Source organism: Thermomyces dupontii, assembly GCF_041956625.1.
Source record: "Thermomyces dupontii strain NRRL 2155 unplaced genomic scaffold VTN31scaffold_1, whole genome shotgun sequence".
Taxonomy (NCBI): domain Eukaryota; kingdom Fungi; phylum Ascomycota; class Eurotiomycetes; order Eurotiales; family Trichocomaceae; genus Thermomyces; species Thermomyces dupontii.
Window position 1 is genome coordinate 1,955,308 of NW_027192307.1, and position 17,831 is coordinate 1,973,138.

Here is a 17,831-nt window from a genome sequence, read left to right on the forward strand (position 1 = left end):
TTGTTGACTTGTTGGGAGGTTCCAGTTTGCGGAATCAAGTCTGCTTGCACCCGTGCAGTTGCTTTTTGAAGCTCTCGGACTTGACCTTTGAAACATCATAGGTTATATGAGTACGGAGCTGCAGTCGGAGCACCTAGAATATGTACTCCGTAGTCCGTACGAGTACTCGTATGTACTCGTAAGATACCCCGTACTATGGACAATAGATTTCACTTTTCTACTGGATGGCAGTTCTTTCCTGTTCCTGCTGTCCCTGAATTTGGGCATGCCGGCAGGACGCAGTACGGAGGACTCGTGCGTAACCTGACCTATCTCGAAATTGATCCATAATTAACCTTGGTATCTAGGTATGTACTCCGTACTTCGTAGGTTAGGGCAAACTTTGCCGAATCTCAGTCATTTTGCCCTTTTCTTTTTCTTTTTCGTACCTTTCCTCACCGCTGTCTCCTTACATTCAAGGTTCGCATTAAAGTTGGGTTAAGCACACGGGCGCTTGTCAATGGTTCTTTTGTTTCCCGTTGATTATTGTCCTCCGCACTCCGTCGCCATCACTTGGGGTCGAGTTAGTCCTTGCCGATCATGCAGGCAAGATATCAGGTTATTGACTGAAATCATCAATTGATCATCAGGAAAGGCATTTGTGCATATAACGAAGTATCTTCGAAGCACCAGCCATCATTCTTAAGAAGCCAGGCACACCTGTTTATTATTTTCCCTAGAGTATCTTGATATCTTGATTGCCTGCTTGTATTACAGTCCAAGTTCCAAGTGATCAGATTCGTTCTCTATAATAGTGTCTGAGTGCTTATCAACCACAACCATGCGTGCTGAGCTGCTTTGCATCATCACTGCCCTTTGTGCAGTTACTGCCATCCCGGTGCCTGGGCAAGAGGTCAGTTCATCCCTACCAGCAACAGTGATAGGATTTTTTTGCTTGAATCCTTGAAACCATCACCAGTCCCCCTTACTGGCCAGAACCTCCTGAGGGAACCAAGGTAACTGACATGACCCAGGTCGAAAATCAGTGCTCCCCGCATTCGTCTGTCCACTGCTGCGAAACGGTCTCGGATACTTCAGATTCGAACGTCTTGAACAACCTTCAAGCGGCCGGCATCGACAAGAGTGAAGCCGAGTCGAAAGGTCAAGTCGGCCTGACTTGTACGTTCCGCCCCCCAGTCATGTGAAATCTTCGGCACAAGATCTGGTCACTGATGTGTATTTAGGCACTCCCATCACTAGTACTTCCGTGGTAAACTCTTTGAATGGAAACACCTGCCAGGGTGCTGTGACAGCCTGCTGTGAGGATGTTCAACAGGTGAGCTCAAGACCTTGAACCGATCAGCATGACAGGAGGGCTAACCGGAGCTCCGTCTGACAGTACGGTCTTGTGAACGTGAACCTGGGCTGCACTGTCATCCCGATTAACCTGTGAGCTATGATTGTAACAAACAACTGTACAAAGATTCCGCATGGATACTCCTGTAATTATTGATGAACGGATTTAATTATGGGAACATACTTCAATTCAATCGACATGAGCAAGTGGCAGTATCACGCGGAACGACTGGATTGTGTGCGGTTCATAATTCATCACTCTCAGGGTTGTATGATTGTGTAGTGGATTCATGGCATTGCATGCCTCGTAATTCAATAACACTCTGTTTCCTCTTTGTGTGTGACGGTACAAATAGGTTAGAGGGACTCAGAGTTGTCTTTTTTCGACTGCTACCAGGTTCACCACTTGGATGGAACAAATCTATTGTTATATCTGATTCTCTTCTCACATCTCGGAATGTAAATGTTCAGCTTACAATAACTACAGTCTAGTGCACATCAGTTCGCTTCCGTTGAGCCAATTGAAAGTATTTGTGACATACGGTAGTCCCTTGAAACAGAACTTAGCACAAAGCATACATCTACCGGTGGCGATGAATGATCATGCTTTCATCTCCTTGAACGGCCCATCCTGTTAATGCTTCGTTGTTGACAATAACTGGGATACAAAGACCCTTTTGTCATATCTTTGAGTCAAACAATGAGGATCGGAAGGTCTGTCATTGTGAATAGATTAATGAAGAAGTCAGAGTCATAACCAAAGCTGTGATGAACCATGGCCTCAGTACTGATTTCCCACGTCTTCAAGATTTCACTTTTCTGTTCATTTGACACCATTCCGCTCCCGTTGACTTGCAAGCGTACCTGCAGAATCAGAAACGATCTGCCCAATCTAACCAACTTGGATGAACAGCAGCATGGACACTGAAGCACGATCCCTCGATGAAAGACATCTGATAGAACTCATGATCGCCATGATCATCGCGTGTCAACGTCGAGTCGACAATCTCGAGACCAAATTGGATCATCTCAAAGATAGCCAAGTGGCGATTGACAGACGTCTCAATCTACTCAAATGCGTTCTGTTCCGTGCAGATCTTAATAACAACAATGGCCGCAGAAATGTCATGCGTCTCCGCGACTGCAAGACGATATCGAAACCACGCCCAGAAAAACAAGCAGCGAAAAACAGCAAGCAAGTGCGGTTTGTTCTCGACAGCCATCATCTTGAAGAGGATGAAGAATTGTTCGGCTACAAGAATACGAGCGTGCTGCGCGACAGCATGATGCTGAGGAATACTCCGCCAGATTCCTGGGAGTATGTCATTCTGGAAGATCAATTCCGCGATCTATATGGTGTGGAGTTTGACAGAATTGAGCCGTACATCGATAAGGCACCTCGCGATGTGATTCGTGCCCTGGACGCCCGAGCGGCTGCTGCCATTGCTGGATTCAATGCAACGGATATCCTTTCGGAGGACGTTTTGGCATTGAATACATGGCTCAATTCCTTGCCCATTGAGGGTTGATAAATAGCACTTATTAGGTACTTAAACTGATTAGATAGATATGGCCTTTTGCGCTGTGAATTATCTCTTTCAGAACTGCCTTCTATGATGGAAACTGAATAAGGAGTAGTACCTTTGCCATTCATGCTCTAGACTCACAGCATTGCTAGCAATGAAGAGGACTGGACATGGCGCATGTGAGCCAGATGATGATGATGATGTTCCTTACCCCGATCAGAACGAAAAACAATCTCAATGCTTCAAGTTGAAACAAACATGCTTCGTCACAGCCGGTCAAGGCAAGTCGGTGGATCACGGTGACATGACATACTGGACCCTGCGGAGCCCTATGGCTATACATATATCTAGAAATTTGATGACATCATCGCCAGGCACAAGAGTGGAATCTCACTTGAAAGGATCACCAAGAATCTCAGCAGGTCTTTCCAGAAGTTGGGCTCGTTAGAGAATTCGTACTCGTATGTAGTAAGGAGGACAGTAGCCAAGCCAGTCTGAGGGCAAATCGGTTGACCTAACCTAGGAGTCGCAGGACAATCTGACCGAGAATACTCCTATGGGAATGGGTTTGCTTGGTAAGGATTCCTTGACGGGCTTGAACTCCCGAGTCCGCGCGCTTTGATTCGGCTACTGCAACTCCAAGGAGAGTTGGGAGTACTTACTCGTACATACTACCTACCACCTTGGTTGAGGAGTAGCTGGGGCATGCGTGTTGATCAGCAGTCCTTTGTCCTCGGTAGGAAGTCGTACGCGTACGATAACTACTCGGAATACGGAGTACTCCCTGGATTGAAATGACGATCTGGCAACCGTCTGCACTGAGTCCAACCTAATTCACTGGTGTTGTATGAGAGCGATCCAACAACATTTTCTTGTCAGAGCCGGCTGCTTTATCTTAATGACTGCATCCGACAAAACATCACTCTGTACTCGTAGTCTGCACGGAGTACGAGTACAGAGGGAATACGGGTACATAAGGTATGTGCTCCGTACTTCAGATACCGAAAGGCAAACCACGCGAACGAGCATGGAGCTCATTATCCTCGATTCCAATTGGTCCGTGCCTTGAGGTCACGTGCACGCTAGTTGTTCTTGGTTAGGTTGTGCGTCGGTTGGTTCGTATCAGATCGCAACAGTGCAGACGGCGGCCCGCTATCTCCTTGTCAAGTGGAAGTGGGCGTCAGCCGTCAGCACGGGCATCTGACGTGCCACGTATTTGTACGCTGATGCGTCAAGAACAGCATATCACAGTAATCACACAACTGCGGCTCGCGCGCGACTGCTGCATTTCCATTGACTATGATTGTACACGAGTACAATACTCCGTACTCCGTAGAGCACTCGTAGACGAGTCACAGGACTCGTTCTCTGTAATACATACTGTAGTATGTATGTACGGTTCCTGGTACGGGCATTGTATGAAATTCAAATTTCTTACCGCAAATTGAAGGATCCCGCGCGTTCAGCCAGTCAGCATTTGATTTCTAAGTTTAGCACAGGTCATGGAGGCCCACTAATGGGTCGCTTGGGCATAGTGTGGGGAATCGTCTCCACCAGAAACTTTCAGTACCGTCAGCTGAAGCTCTGAGAACGACAGCCATTGGCCAGGTCTTTGAGGTCCAACACTTGCTCGGAACCCAAAGAGCAGCTCAGCCTTTTCAGCCAAGCTGAGCTGCACAGTTTGAGCTGTCTCTCCTGAGTTCCCAAGACATAAATCTTCTTGCACGGTTCTTCTCGCTCTCATCCATCGCCGAATCTCCTCAACTCCCGTTTGCCCGTTGACCGGTCGCACATAAAAACTCAGGTCGCCACTGTTTGTTTTTTTTTTTTTCAGTCACGAACAATTCAATCTGTTCAACATGTCTGTCACGACCACCGCTGCCAACCCGACCGGCACTTGCACCACCTCTGACTGGACAATCCCAGTCAAGGATGCGGCCTGCGCTGCCCACCTCACCCGCAATGACGTTTCCGACGCCTTCGACGAGTGCTGCGGGGATGCCTCCGTCGAGCGATACAACGACGACTGCAGCGTCTACTGTCTAGCTCAGGGCCAAACCATTGGAAGCCTGGTCGACTGCTTGGTCGACAACGGCATCCCTCACGGCCAAGTCTTCTGCAACAACGGCACCAATGCCACTGCCACGTCCAAGCCGACCGCCTCCAAGACCGACTCCGAGGATTCCGCAGAGAGCACCTTGGATGCTGATTCTGACGACGACGACGATGATGATTCGGGTTCCTCCGGTGATGAGGATGTGGCTGGCCGAACCGTCGTGACGACGCCCGGCCTGGGCCTGGTCGCCCTCATGCTTTGCACCGTGATCCTGGGCACTTTCGCTTAAAACCCCTTCCCGGCTCGAGGCGTTGAGATAGGCGGAGAGTCGAATTGCGAAGCAAGCTCGCCGTCGCGCAGACCACGCAAAATTCCTCGCCCGTCGGTTTCAGACGGATCGTCATTCTACTTTGACAACAGTGAAGGAGAGTCTGGTCGACGTTGATGGTGAACTTTGATGTATATTAGTTCCAGTGTTGGCCTTCGCTTCGATGGCTCCTTTTCATGTACCATTTTTTGATATGCATGTTACATTACGTTTAACTGACATTTTGTATCATTCTTTCCACGTGAGTTATCATGATTATCATTATTAGCCTACTGGTTAGCCGCCGCCTTTCTGATCGTGGTTTCGAAATCCTCTGGTTGTCGACCCAACAACTCGCCCAACGTCGGTGTTAGCACGGCAGTTTCCCCCTCTTCGATTGCCTTCCAGGCGGTGGCCCAGTCTCTCGAGATGTCCTTGCCGTGATATGTCAAGCGTTCCCGAATCCGCGAATGCTGTGTCGCATACTCTTCCACGGAAACCCTTCTGATCCGCAGACCTTCACGACCATAGTACCAACCCAAAATCTGTACAGTCTCCTGCAGAGTGTAGATCTTCGGCCCCGTCAGAAGCAATGTCCGGTTCTGATACGGGAAGCCCAGCGGATTGCGGGCGTATTGGGCGATCAAGTTCGCGGTCGCTTCGCCGAGTTCGTCGCGCTTTGCCCATGCGATTCCGGGTGCCGAGCCATCGTGAGGGATCAGGATTTCATCAATCGAGTCGCTGCTGCGCGGGTCGAAGAACGCGGTGTAGATCGGATAGCTCTCACTGTACAATCCCTCCCGGATAATCGTGTAGGTGAAGTCCCTTCTGGAGCTCGCTATCTCCTCCAGATAGGCCTCGGTTGCGAGATGTGCGCGCATGACCAGCGCGGATGTCTTCTTTGTCAGGTTTCCAGCGAATGCGAGAGACGAGTAGAAAATGTGTTTCACGCCATTGCGCAATGCCGCGTCAATTGCTCGTTTGTGCACCTTTGATATGATCCTTGTAAGCATCCCCATAAACAAGCCTTCTGTGAGAAAGATATGCACGTACAGTGACGCGATGCTCATCCTCGCAACTCGCATACGAAATCAGAAACAATGCGCCGATACCTTCGAAGACTTGGACCAGCGTTTCTGGGTCATCGTAATCCGCTCGCCGAACCGTCGCTCCCAACCGACTCTGCTCAGCAAGCTTATCCGGGTATCGAGCGATCAGCACGAGGTTTGCAGCAGGAATCTGTGGCGTGAGATGCCGGATGACGCTGGATCCCAGGCCGCCAGAAGCTGGGAAAATGCCGACTTTGGACATTTTCGAGAGACAGTATCGATATGCACGCTGCGGAAGAAAAACGATCAGAGGAGGGGACACAGCTAGTCTTAGTCGATCCAATTCACCGTCGAGGCTCAGACGGTACTTCTAACTTATTGGGAGTACTCCGTAATCCGTACCTACTGCCGACCTTTTCGGACCGATTAATAATACAGAGCTCCATCTCCATCAGTCCCCATGAACCATCGTGTGTACTCTTCGAACGGTATGAGCGATGACGTAACGTTGTATGTGCTTCGGTCCACCTTGGACGACATGTCGACGGTGTCAAAAACTGTCTCTTCAATACAAACTACCTACAATACGGGGTTGTAGCACCTATTAATGCTACTTCCAGTCAAGAACTGAATAGACCGAACGGCCAGAAACAACATGGGTATGATCTTGCAAGTAATCCACATGAACGGCAAGCGTCAAATCTTTTCCCTTCCATTTACCCGATATGATATCCCAGTGACCGCAGGAAAGTGCTGTACGGAGTACTGATACATAGTACCGGATTAAACCTATGATGATTGTCGACTCGGATTGAAGTATTCACACAACTGCATGATTGACAATGGCAGCTTCTAGCCGATCATAATCAAACTTAACATGGACAATTGTGGTCTGGCGTGAATCATGAATAACCTTGTTCAAAAACGCGGCGTTGTCTGATAAGCGTGTGGGATCACCGCAACACTGAATTCTATTGCCTCCACGGAGTAGAGCCTCGGCGAAAGACCACAGCCGCCGGGGTGCTCCCTCCGGAATCCATACTTTGTCATTCCCGACCTGAATGTCTCGCTGTGAGTTTGTTCTAGAAATGTGTTCTAGAAAATGTTCTGGAAAACGATCGGGAGCGAAGACGATGAGATGGTTCTTCCCATCACACATTTTCCTAACTCTTTTGGGCTAATACATGTAATTCAATTTCCTTGCATGACCAGCATGAGCATAGAGTAACTATCCGATTCAGGAGATTCCCGATTTCATTCTCGTGAGTTGCCAATGGTGCTCCTAGCCTTCTTCAGGCTTCGGCTTCTCCTTCAGACCCTTCAACGCTTCCAAATTTTCACATTTCGCATTAAATTGATGCCCATAGAGTAGCCAATCAACTTGCGTCATTCTACGGGCTTGAATACGGAGTAGTGCAAACCTAAAAAGTACAAGGGTCCAATCCAACAGCCAATCGAAAGCCCTATTGGTTGGACTGACCCCATAAGCCGAGCTGCCGAAGAAGCAAGCATTTTAGGGTAAATTTACCCTTGAACGTCCACCACCAAACAACCAATCCAGCGTCGCTCCTCCGCATTCGATGGTTTTAGCCGGGCTTGGGGATATTTTAGCCTGAATCTTCTCCGTATGGAGCCCCCGTCGTAACTCCATATCCGCCAAGTGAGCAATGCGATATTGCGAGCAGGGGTGGAAAATGCGGCAATCAGTCGATATTTTTCCACGATGTTTCGGTCCACAAGTCGAGCTAGATTCGTTCTGGGGCGGTTGAGAATTGGCGGCTATGAAGCTGGATATGCATGTTGTATCGGATACATAAAGTGTACCACCTATTGTCACCTTAGTGCAGCTATAAAAGACTCCCCGTGTGGGCACAGCTGCTTAGACATCTCTAGTCTTGAGAAGCTCCCTTAGCACTGTTCTCTCGCACAGGTAGAGTAGTCCCATCCCATCATGGCGCCAGTCGCTGCTGCGGGCGAAGATGCCGCGTTGAAGCGGCGGATGGCCGTCGCTGGTGTGACGGGCCCCCGGGCTTTCTTCCAGAACTTGCATGTTGTCGGTATCGCGACGTTTGCTTGCCTGGGAGGTCTATTGTACGGTTACAATCAGGGTGTCTTTTCAGGTAAAGCCTTCCTGCCGCACGGCAGAATGGAAACAAAAACGTGCATGTGCCCTAACCAGGACCAGGGATCTTAACAATGAATTCATTTGGAAGGCATATGGGCGAATATGTCGTAGACCCAACGAAAAAGGGCTGGCTCACCGCGATTCTCGAACTCGGGGCGTGGTTGGGAACTCTCTACTCCGGTTTCCTGGCCGAGGTGTTGAGTCGTAAATATGCGATTCTTGTCAACACGGCCATCTTTATGCTCGGTGTCGTCATTCAATGCACTGCCATTTCCCCGTCTGGATACAAATCGATCCTTGCTGGCCGGTTTATCACCGGTATGGGTGTGGGTTCTTTATCGTAAGTTATTGCTTTCCTTCGATCAGTGGAAAATTCAAGCTAACTGGTGCAAGGATGATTGTGCCCATGTGTATGTGCGCTATTGGAGCACGGTACCGGACTGATGTAACTGACATGAGCTGCTAGATAATGCCGAATGCTCACCGCCGGAAATTCGAGGCATGTTGGTTGGTATCCAGCAATTCTCCATCGAATTCGGAATCATGATTTCCTTCTGGATCGACTACGGCACCAACTACATTGGTGGTACTGGAGACACCCAGAGCGAGGCCGCCTGGCTTGTCCCGCTGTGTCTGCAGCTGGCTCCCGCGCTCGTCCTGTTCTTTGGTATGCTTTTCATGCCGTATTCGCCGCGTTGGCTTGTCCACCACGGCCGTGAGGAGGAGGCGCGGCGTGTCATTGCCAAACTGCGTGGCAAAGGCGCTTCTCTCGACGATGAAGCGGTCGAACTGGAATTCCTCGAGATCAAGGCGCAGTCGATGTTCGAGAAGAGGTCTGTGCAGGCCAATTTCCCCCACCTTTCCGAGCAGACCTGGTGGAACACGCTCAAGCTTCAATTCGTGGCCATTGGCTCCCTCTTCCGGAGCATGCCCATGTTCCGTCGAGTCATTGTGGCAACCGTCACCATGTTTTTCCAGCAATGGACCGGCATCAACGCAGTGCTTTACTATGCGCCGACAATCTTTTCGGAGCTCGGCATGGACAGTAACACCACGTCGCTGTTGGCTACGGGTGTGGTTGGAATCGGTATGTTTCTCCTTGCATGAAACCAAAGAAAAAAAAAACCTTCAAAATGCCAGGAATGTTCTGACCAATGATCACAGTCATGCTCGTCACCACCATCCCCATGATTCTCTACGTCGACAAGATTGGTCGTAAAATTGTCCTGGTCACGGGAGCCATCGCGATGGGCGCCTGCCACATCATCATCGCGGTTATCTTTGCGAAGAACCGGTATCAGTGGCCCACGCACCGCGATGCCGGCTGGGCGGCTATCGTCTTCGTTTGGCTGTTTGCCGCTAACTTTGGCTGGTCGTGGGGACCTTGCGCATGGATCATTGTTGCCGAGGTGTGGCCGTTGTCCGCTCGCCCTTACGGCATCGCATTGGGTGCCAGCTCCAACTGGATGAACAACTTCATCGTCGGCCAAGTCACGCCGGACATGATCTCCGGAATGAGCTATGGGACATTCATCTTCTTCGGCCTGTTCACGCTCCTCGGAGCCGCGTTCATCTGGTTCTTCGTTCCGGAGACGAAGCAGCTCACGCTGGAGGAAATGGATGTGATCTTCGGCTCTGCTGGTGTGGCATCGGCGGAGAAGGAGCGTATGCATCAGATCCATGTGGAGCTGGGGCTGATCAGCAGGGAAGAACCTAAGGGGAATGGCGTGAAAGAAGGGGAGCCAGCGCCTGAGAATTCGTCATGACAACCTTGAATGATTTTGGGACGTATGTAGTGTATTTTCCAACGAACATCTCTCCCTTCTGAACTCGAGTCACTCCCACTGAACGTTGATACCATGCTTGTATGAAATGAAAGTACATAATGTGCTTCTAATAAACAGTTGATCCCAATCCAGTAATACCAGTTACTTTATCATCTCGTACATAGCCATACGAACGGGAGGAAATACACCATTCATACTTCAAATGTTGGAAATTACTGATAACACCAAGCAGTCTCATGTACATGCTATCAGGTGATGCTACGAACTTCTACCAGTGATGAGGTTACGAGCGTGCCGGCAATCTTAGTCATTAATCACTAGGTAGTCATGCACGACAATTAATCCCATGAGAAAAAACAAAAGAGAAAACAAAGAGTAAACAAAAAGAGAAAACAAAAAGAGAAAAAAAGCCAAAAAAAAAAAAAAAAGACAAACCAGTCTCTATCGCAGTCTATCCGAGAACGAATCCAGTCTAGAATCTCGAAACGCCGTGAAACCAGAAGCCCGCCATGACCAGGTTTTAAGAATTAGTTTTTGTCGTTGGACACCGGAATCGGCTTCTCGCCCAAAGCACAAAGACGGAAGATGTGTCGAGGCTTTGCGCCGCGTTCCTCGTCAAAGTAGTCCACGACAGCGGTGTCTGGTATCCCATGTTAGCATGGCCAGGATTGTGTTTGTAAGGAATCAAGGATACTTACGGATGGTGGAACGATTGTCGAACATGACAACGGTCCGCGGCTGCCAACGAACACGAGCTTGGAAGTCATGCCCAGTAATGATGTGCTGGAGCAAGAAATCAAGGAGGTTGCGGAACTCTGGTTCCTTCAGTCCCTGGATCTTGGTGATGAACTCGCCGTTGATGAACAGGCACTTCTCTCCAGTGACTGGATGCACACGAACCAAGGGATGCACGGTGTCGACAGGATCCTTGCGCACCAGCCCACCGGTGAGACGAGCATGGTTGATCATCTTCGCCGACGAGTGGACGGCTTTGAGCTTGTCAATAAACTCCTGGAAGGTAGGGGAGAGGCGCCTGGACGTTGGTCAGTCTCGATCGACACTCGTGGGGGAGGAGGGAACGAGTATCATGGAAACATTGGACTTACTTGTAGGCAACATCTGTGGCAGCAAAGACAGTATCGCCACCGACATCAGGTCCCTCCAGAAGTCCAAGCATAACATAGCTGGGGGGCTGGATCTCGTAGCTGACATCCTGATGCCACAGCGTTGTGGTGGTGCGTTGCTCCAAGAATCGGGAGATTTCATCAATGTTGCCGTCCCGGTGGATAATGTGGAATCCGGGGTAACCCCTGACGGTTCCGGAAATCGGCTGGTAGTTCGGCTTGCCGAAATAGCGCATGAAACTAGACTGGGCCTCGGGACCGGCGTCGATCAAGTCTTGGTCCGGGAAGGCGACGACCTTGCGCTCGGAAACAAGAAGGGCAAGTTCATCCTTGGCCGCATCGGACAGCTGGCTCAATTGGACGCCTTCGACGACGCTACCGATGTAGGGCTGGATGTGGTTCACTTTTGTTCCCGGGCCCAATAAATTAGGCTTTGATTTGTCCTTGACGCGCAGGGCGGGGTCATGGTACTCGAAGGGAGGCAACGGGTCGAACCAGATCTTGTCCCAGGTTGGCAAGTATTGGGGATACCTAGTGTGTGCCACCGACTCTCCAGAGACCGTGACGTAAGGAATGTTGATGTCGTAGCTAATTGGCTTTTCTTCTTTGGTCAGGGTCGCGGTTTCGGACATTTTGGCGGTGATGGAGCGAGGGTCCTCAGGATCTGAATGGTCTGTCGAGTGCTCTGAGCTTCGTTAGGGAAGAGGGGGGCGCCCAAAAGAAACTCGCGAGTTTGCCGCGATAAAATATATATAAGAACAACAGGTTTGGAAGCGACTGACATATAAACCTTCGGGAGGCCCCGTCAATAATTTAGTAGCAAAACTTGCTCATCGCTCTCCTCCATCACAGTGAATGATATCTGCCAATGACTCGGTCCTGTGCAGCAAATCATGTCTCGTCTTTGTTGCAAGCTGTGAATGGCTTCACCCACGTCTTGGACTTTTTTCTTCTTTCTTTCAGCATGGTCCCGGCAGTGAATCCATCATCTAACGGAAACTAGCAAATGGTTATCACCTGTGGACAATGATGGCTCCAGGGGTACTTCTTTTTTTTGTCTTTTGGCTGAAAGAGCGGTCAGAGATGGGAATCGGCCAGACGGACAATCAAGGTTCATCAACAATATGCCTGTCGTGGCAGTGGGCAAAGACATCCGGACTACGACGATATGCCAGAAAGGGGAGGGGGAGGGTACCGATGGTGGGTAAGCCGGATCAAGATTCTTCGCAAGGACACCACCATCTCTGCCGGATATGACACCACCCCGGCAGTCGGCATTGGTCCACTAAGTACAAACAGACAACTCAGACTGGCGATACTCTAAGTTATCCGACAGGGGGCGAAAAGTGCGGAATGGGAGTGGAGGCTCGGTGACTTTCGGCGCTGAAAGAACGATCCTCAAGGAACTCTGGCCAGGGAGCATGGCCTCAATGCAGGATGTTATTGGTTGTTCATGGATGGCTTTATGCGCTTCATTGAATTGCTTGAGATCCCTGCTTTGGCTCTAGCCATTCTAGCGGGCTTGGGGTCTTCATCAAACTTTTTGTTCCGAATACTTACATACTGTATGACGTTCTTTCCGGCCGTTATCTCGGACTTTTCCGTGGGCGTTTCAGGCCTTTTAGCACCCTGAGTAAGTACATACATACTGTTGTGGCATTCCCACGTGTGTGCGTTAGTGGGACCGAGAAGAAGCTCAAGATTCATTATGTACAAGGGGCTATGCTCAATGGTGAAGATGCCACCGTCAGGAAGACAATGTCGAATCGCTCTCCAACGGTGAGGAAGAAGAAGAGTCCGGTAGTGACTCGATGTGGGAAATTAAGGGTCCCGTTGGATCGATCCAACAACCGGGAAAAGGCCAGGATTGGAAGACGTCGTGCCTATGAGCCGACGAGCAGTACGAGGTACGGAGATCAAATTAACCTTTTTAACCTGGGAATTCCATGCAGTGAACGTTTGCAGTACATAATTCCTACGGGTATCTACCTCACCTACACTCGTACAAAACGACGAGTAATAGTGTACCGCACAGTGCAGTCTTGACGAGTACCAGGGATTGTGACTTCGACGACGATGAGGCAGAACTATTTCTGTCCTGCAGACTGCATGAGAGTGCATACTGCATACTGCATGCTGCATGCAGGATACCGAGTGGTGAAAGATTTTCTAGAAAAATCTGAAGGGATATCGTATGGATCGGAGACGCCGCGACTTGGCGCGTTGCATGTTATCAGTGGCTTTTTTTTTTATTCTGGGTCGGTCGGTCCCGCCCGCAACGGCGCGGCCCCAAGCAGTCATCCATAAAGAATTAGGTACCTCATATATGGACGTGAATATGATGAGGTTACTGTTACATCCTAATCGCCATGGGTTCTTTCATCCCCATTGCGATGGAAAATGATAAAATGCAGACTGTCAAGCCGCAGGACAGACTTGTAGACTCGGAGGAATGCAGGATCTTAGCAGAAACCAGCCTCGTCTTCTCGGGGCTAAAGTATCCCACTGTCCCACATGTCTTGAGTCTCCCGAAGGCCTAGGGTAAGCTAAACAGACTCAGCGGACTGCCGGCTTTCTTCGTATTGAATGACGTCGCACCTGGACAAACAACCTCAAGGTTTTGTTTATATAACAACGAATTAACTGATTTGATCAACACTCAACAGTTTAACATGACAAATCCGAAGAAACCATTCGTAGGCCCCCCAATTCAATCAGCCTAATATTATGGTTCTTATGGGTCGGAACTCGGAAGGGATGGTGAAAAAACTTGACAATTCCAGTTCCGGAGGAGTTTCACGGAGAAAGCAGTTTCTCCGTCCTTGCAAAATTCAAAATTTCGCAAATTTTTTTCCAAAAAAATTTAGAATTCTCAAATACCAAGAGCACAAGGTCCCGCTTACACCATTGATATGTGAGAGCTCTTATTAGTAATCAAGATTAGGTTTGACCCACTTCAAATTGCAATCTGGTAGTTAGTTACCGTTGTTCTCGGAAATTCTTGGCCGAATTGATAGTAGTATCGTGATCCTGCACACCAGCTGAGTGTCAAACTCTATGATTCAGACCAAGGCCTGCTCATCCCAGCAGGACTGGTTGAACAACTGCGAGTACATATGAGAGCATTGTGACAGGACCACTGTTCTCTGTTCAGCTCAAGCTCTCAGCTCTCATGCGGGTTGAAGCTGAGGACATGCAGAAATTAGTATGTACTTTGTGCATGGAGCGGGACGGGATAAGTAACGAATCCCGTTACTGTACTGGGTTAGGTATGTTGAGTGATGCTTATCAGATCCTCATGCTCCTCAAGGACACAAAAATCACAGAATTATGGATCCAATTCTTCGTGCATACGGAAAGGATGGGATCGGTAATCATGGAAAGCTGTCTTCACCAAGGTATCATACTCATTGATTGGCAGTTCGATCCAAGATGCACCTGTTTCTGTACCGGATATGCCAGGAAGAGTGATTCAAGACAGAGGAACGTATGCTGGATCGATATGCAGGTGACATCTATCCATTGATGTATGCTGATATGATCAGTGCCTCGATCATATTCAGCTGTATCTGAAGCGCCATCAAAGAGGGAACCTGATGCAGGGCCTTGTACCTCGATTGACTAGGTACTTACCACTATTGATTGTAGTGATCATTTCTCGTTTTGTCGACAGAAGCCAGCTGAAAGATGGCTCGGTGATCCCCAGGACAAATTGCTTCACAGAGCTTACGGAGTGCATGTCCATGGAACTTGGAAGGACCGATATCGGCGGACATCTGAAAACAAGACCAGCCATAAATTTGAAGGTTACGTACGTTCACTATTCTTGATTACCAGTCACAAGAAACTGGCCTACACAAGTTAACGGAGCGAGGCAATAACTAATGTTCCGTGTATACTGTTAACCATTGACATTCGAGCTCAAGATTTGGGCTTGCTGTACTATACATTATGTACCATCGTATCCGTGCTGTCGCTGAATGTTGAACTAGCATTGATATTGCATCCTTGGGCTTTCGATGCGGGATCATGGATATGATTCTAGAACTGCAATAATTATTATGGCGCTCCTTGCGAGTGATTATTTAGGGAGATCAATGTTGCAATAGGGTTCAATGCGATCAATCTATCATCTGGATTCTGTCGATTGAGATGCTGAGCCATTGCATCCATGAAAGAACATCCTTGGAGGAGACCACACCGAGACACAGGACGTGTAACCTCGGTACTACTCAGTCATGCAGGACTTGCGCACGATCCTAGTCGGTACATATCCGAAACTATGAGCTTTGGACTTTGGCTCCCTGGTCCCCTGGATTGTTCCCGACTGTGCTGAGCCCGTTTCTCAAGTGTGCCTCATGCGGTGGAAAATGACGAGGGCGACAAGGATGTGATGGCGTTACCTACCCCGGAAAATCGGAATCCTCTAGCTGTCAGCTTGCCTCCCCCCAGTGTCCCGTTTGCAGCTCAGGTACTGTAGTACCACCTAGAGGTAGGTAGAGTAGGTAGTTAGGTGATCGCAGTCCTACAATATCCTTGCATGCACTTTACAAGTGAAACCTCATTGAGACATTGACAAATGCCTGCTTCTAGATTCCCGGTACCACGTATATACAATCTTGATCTATACTTCAATTCTATATACTCCTGAAAGCAAAGGGGCATACCGTTCCAGTACTATTTCTAATCGGAGCTCTCGCCCAGCTCCTCCAACTTCCTTGCCGCCTGCTGCCGGCCCGGCTCGGTATTGTTCATGTTGTGCGTAGCCCTGTTCCAAGATCAGTATTTGTCGACTCGATTAAAGGCCTACTCTAGGGGCCCCCCGCTGCTCAAAAAGAAACGTACGCTTTCAGCCCTCGAACCACATTAGTCCGGCTGCGTTCTCCGCCGCGACTGCTGGGGACAGGCTCGGAGCCGTATTTGCCGAACGATTGACCACCACCACCATTACCACCGCCGACGTCTTCACTCTCCTCGCTGGCCGCGCTCCCTCGGCGGGAAGGGGTTTCGTAGGGATCCTGCTCGCCGTAGGTTTCCTGCAGCACCCGCGCGGCATTTTCTTTGGCCGTCTTGCTCACCCGGGGGTTGTGGAGGGTTCTAGGCTTTCCGTCAGCAATCTTGGGAGCTTTTCAAGATTTGCTTTAGTGAAGGAGGGGCGAGGGTGGTTGTACGCTTTGTAACCCCGTTCTTGGTTAGGACCTGGATCGCCTCGAGGCATCTTGGTTTGATTTGGGTTCTCGCTTATTCAAAGGGAAATGGGAGTCGAAATCAGAACTTGCTTCTTTCTCAGTGATAACGTTGAACAGTTGGCAAAAACCGATCGGCGGGATGTTAGACATTCCTTAAATAGCCGACATCCATTGAGATACGCAAGCAGTGACGCTTTGTGATGCTATCGTGGCAAGGTCATGACTTTCGGAAATCAAACCCGTTCAATGGAAATGCCTTGGATTTGAAGATTTCGCTGGAAGAGGCGACGAGGGTCTTGCAATTGACACTTTTCGCCGCATATGGCAGAGTTGGGAGTCGAGATGAAACCTTTGAACAATTCTAGATCCACGGGTATGAATGTTAGTTGTTACAAGCACTGTTCAGGGGATGAGGGAATGGCAAGAGTGGCAAGATGAGGCACTGCTGACTACTTGAGATGGCAAACTATCATGTTTAATTCCATGGAAGTCGCGAATGGTGGCGGTGATTTGGGGAGAATGTCTTAGGGTTATGTTGAGTCCATATCGAGATTGAAAGTACGCGGCCAATTTGATGAGAGTTCTGTTTATCGAGTCTGGATGTATCACATCTCGTTGACTTACATCAGATGACGGCGGAAGACGACGTCCGCAAATGACCTTGGTCGACATTTTCACCATATGCAGGGATGGCGATCCCAGTAGCATTTTCCAGCCAGCCCAGCAAGGGCTCGATCAAGGTCTGGATTGCTGCTAGACTACAAGGCTGAATAGGAACCTGGTTCGAGCCGAGAAGGATCATTGCTATCTCCTGGTTGCTGCCATGTGTTCTCAAGCATTAACTCACACTTCATGCGAGTTCATTGCTACGAAGTACAAGGCCGTAGAATTATGGCCCTGGTCCAAAGGAATGCAAGATTCAGAGTTGGCTGTGAAGTTGAACTCGCATGGTCAGTGCAGTGGCCGCATGTAATTCCTGGCGGAATTGCTTTGCGGCGTCGACATTTGTAACGGCAGGTCTGTCTACCGTAGGTACCTAATAAGAGAAACAAAGGACTCCAGAGTCGCGGCTGCAATCAAGCAGAGATTTCAGCAACCGGTCGCTCTTATCGAGCTCATGGATCCGAGATGTAGCGCAAAAACTCAATTGACAAGATCATCTCGCACTCCTGGCCATAACCCACGCCTACGGAGTACTATGTACCGAAACTACCAAGAAAGCGCCAAATCCGGCATCAGTTGCGCATCACGTGACCAAGCAAGTATCGCACGATGATTGGTTCACACCACAGCCGATCATTTCATCATGACCCCTGAATGTCGACTGTCGACT

The 17,831-nt window shown here is 49.3% G+C and overlaps 7 protein-coding genes across 7 annotated transcripts; 4 read left to right on the top strand and 3 right to left on the bottom strand.

Annotated features, from left to right (window-relative positions):
• Nucleotides 1-820: 820 nt before the first annotated feature.
• VTN31DRAFT_720 (uncharacterized protein) lies at nucleotides 821-1,432 on the top strand (the record flags this gene model as incomplete). Its single annotated transcript, XM_069407895.1, has 4 exons — nucleotides 821-892; nucleotides 1,014-1,158; nucleotides 1,224-1,315; nucleotides 1,379-1,432. 4 exons carry the CDS (start codon nucleotides 821-823, stop codon nucleotides 1,430-1,432), a joined length of 363 nt encoding a protein of 120 aa, XP_069263576.1.
• An 820-nt stretch (nucleotides 1,433-2,252) lies between these two features.
• VTN31DRAFT_721 (uncharacterized protein) lies at nucleotides 2,253-2,864 on the top strand (the record flags this gene model as incomplete). The annotated part of the gene is made up of 1 exon (XM_069407906.1): nucleotides 2,253-2,864. The coding sequence occupies one exon, from the start codon at nucleotides 2,253-2,255 to the stop codon at nucleotides 2,862-2,864; it is 612 nt and encodes a 203-aa protein (XP_069263577.1).
• A 1,856-nt stretch (nucleotides 2,865-4,720) lies between these two features.
• On the top strand, nucleotides 4,721-5,206 carry VTN31DRAFT_722 (uncharacterized protein; the record flags this gene model as incomplete). Its single annotated transcript, XM_069407917.1, has 1 exon — nucleotides 4,721-5,206. The coding sequence occupies one exon, from the start codon at nucleotides 4,721-4,723 to the stop codon at nucleotides 5,204-5,206; it is 486 nt and encodes a 161-aa protein (XP_069263578.1).
• Nucleotides 5,207-5,514: 308 nt separating this feature from the next.
• Nucleotides 5,515-6,535, bottom strand: VTN31DRAFT_723 (uncharacterized protein; the record flags this gene model as incomplete). Its single annotated transcript, XM_069407928.1, has 2 exons — nucleotides 5,515-6,213; nucleotides 6,278-6,535. 2 exons carry the CDS (start codon nucleotides 6,533-6,535, stop codon nucleotides 5,515-5,517), a joined length of 957 nt encoding a protein of 318 aa, XP_069263579.1.
• Nucleotides 6,536-8,224: 1,689 nt separating this feature from the next.
• On the top strand, nucleotides 8,225-10,164 carry VTN31DRAFT_724 (uncharacterized protein; the record flags this gene model as incomplete). The annotated part of the gene is made up of 5 exons (XM_069407939.1): nucleotides 8,225-8,393; nucleotides 8,459-8,738; nucleotides 8,792-8,808; nucleotides 8,865-9,485; nucleotides 9,563-10,164. The coding sequence occupies 5 exons, from the start codon at nucleotides 8,225-8,227 to the stop codon at nucleotides 10,162-10,164; spliced, it is 1,689 nt and encodes a 562-aa protein (XP_069263580.1).
• Nucleotides 10,165-10,712: 548 nt separating this feature from the next.
• On the bottom strand, nucleotides 10,713-11,941 carry VTN31DRAFT_725 (uncharacterized protein; the record flags this gene model as incomplete). The annotated part of the gene is made up of 3 exons (XM_069407950.1): nucleotides 10,713-10,825; nucleotides 10,884-11,218; nucleotides 11,292-11,941. 3 exons carry the CDS (start codon nucleotides 11,939-11,941, stop codon nucleotides 10,713-10,715), a joined length of 1,098 nt encoding a protein of 365 aa, XP_069263581.1.
• A 4,051-nt stretch (nucleotides 11,942-15,992) lies between these two features.
• Nucleotides 15,993-16,527, bottom strand: VTN31DRAFT_726 (uncharacterized protein; the record flags this gene model as incomplete). The annotated part of the gene is made up of 3 exons (XM_069407961.1): nucleotides 15,993-16,077; nucleotides 16,155-16,406; nucleotides 16,481-16,527. The coding sequence occupies 3 exons, from the start codon at nucleotides 16,525-16,527 to the stop codon at nucleotides 15,993-15,995; spliced, it is 384 nt and encodes a 127-aa protein (XP_069263582.1).
• Between the last annotated feature and the right edge of the window lie 1,304 nt (nucleotides 16,528-17,831).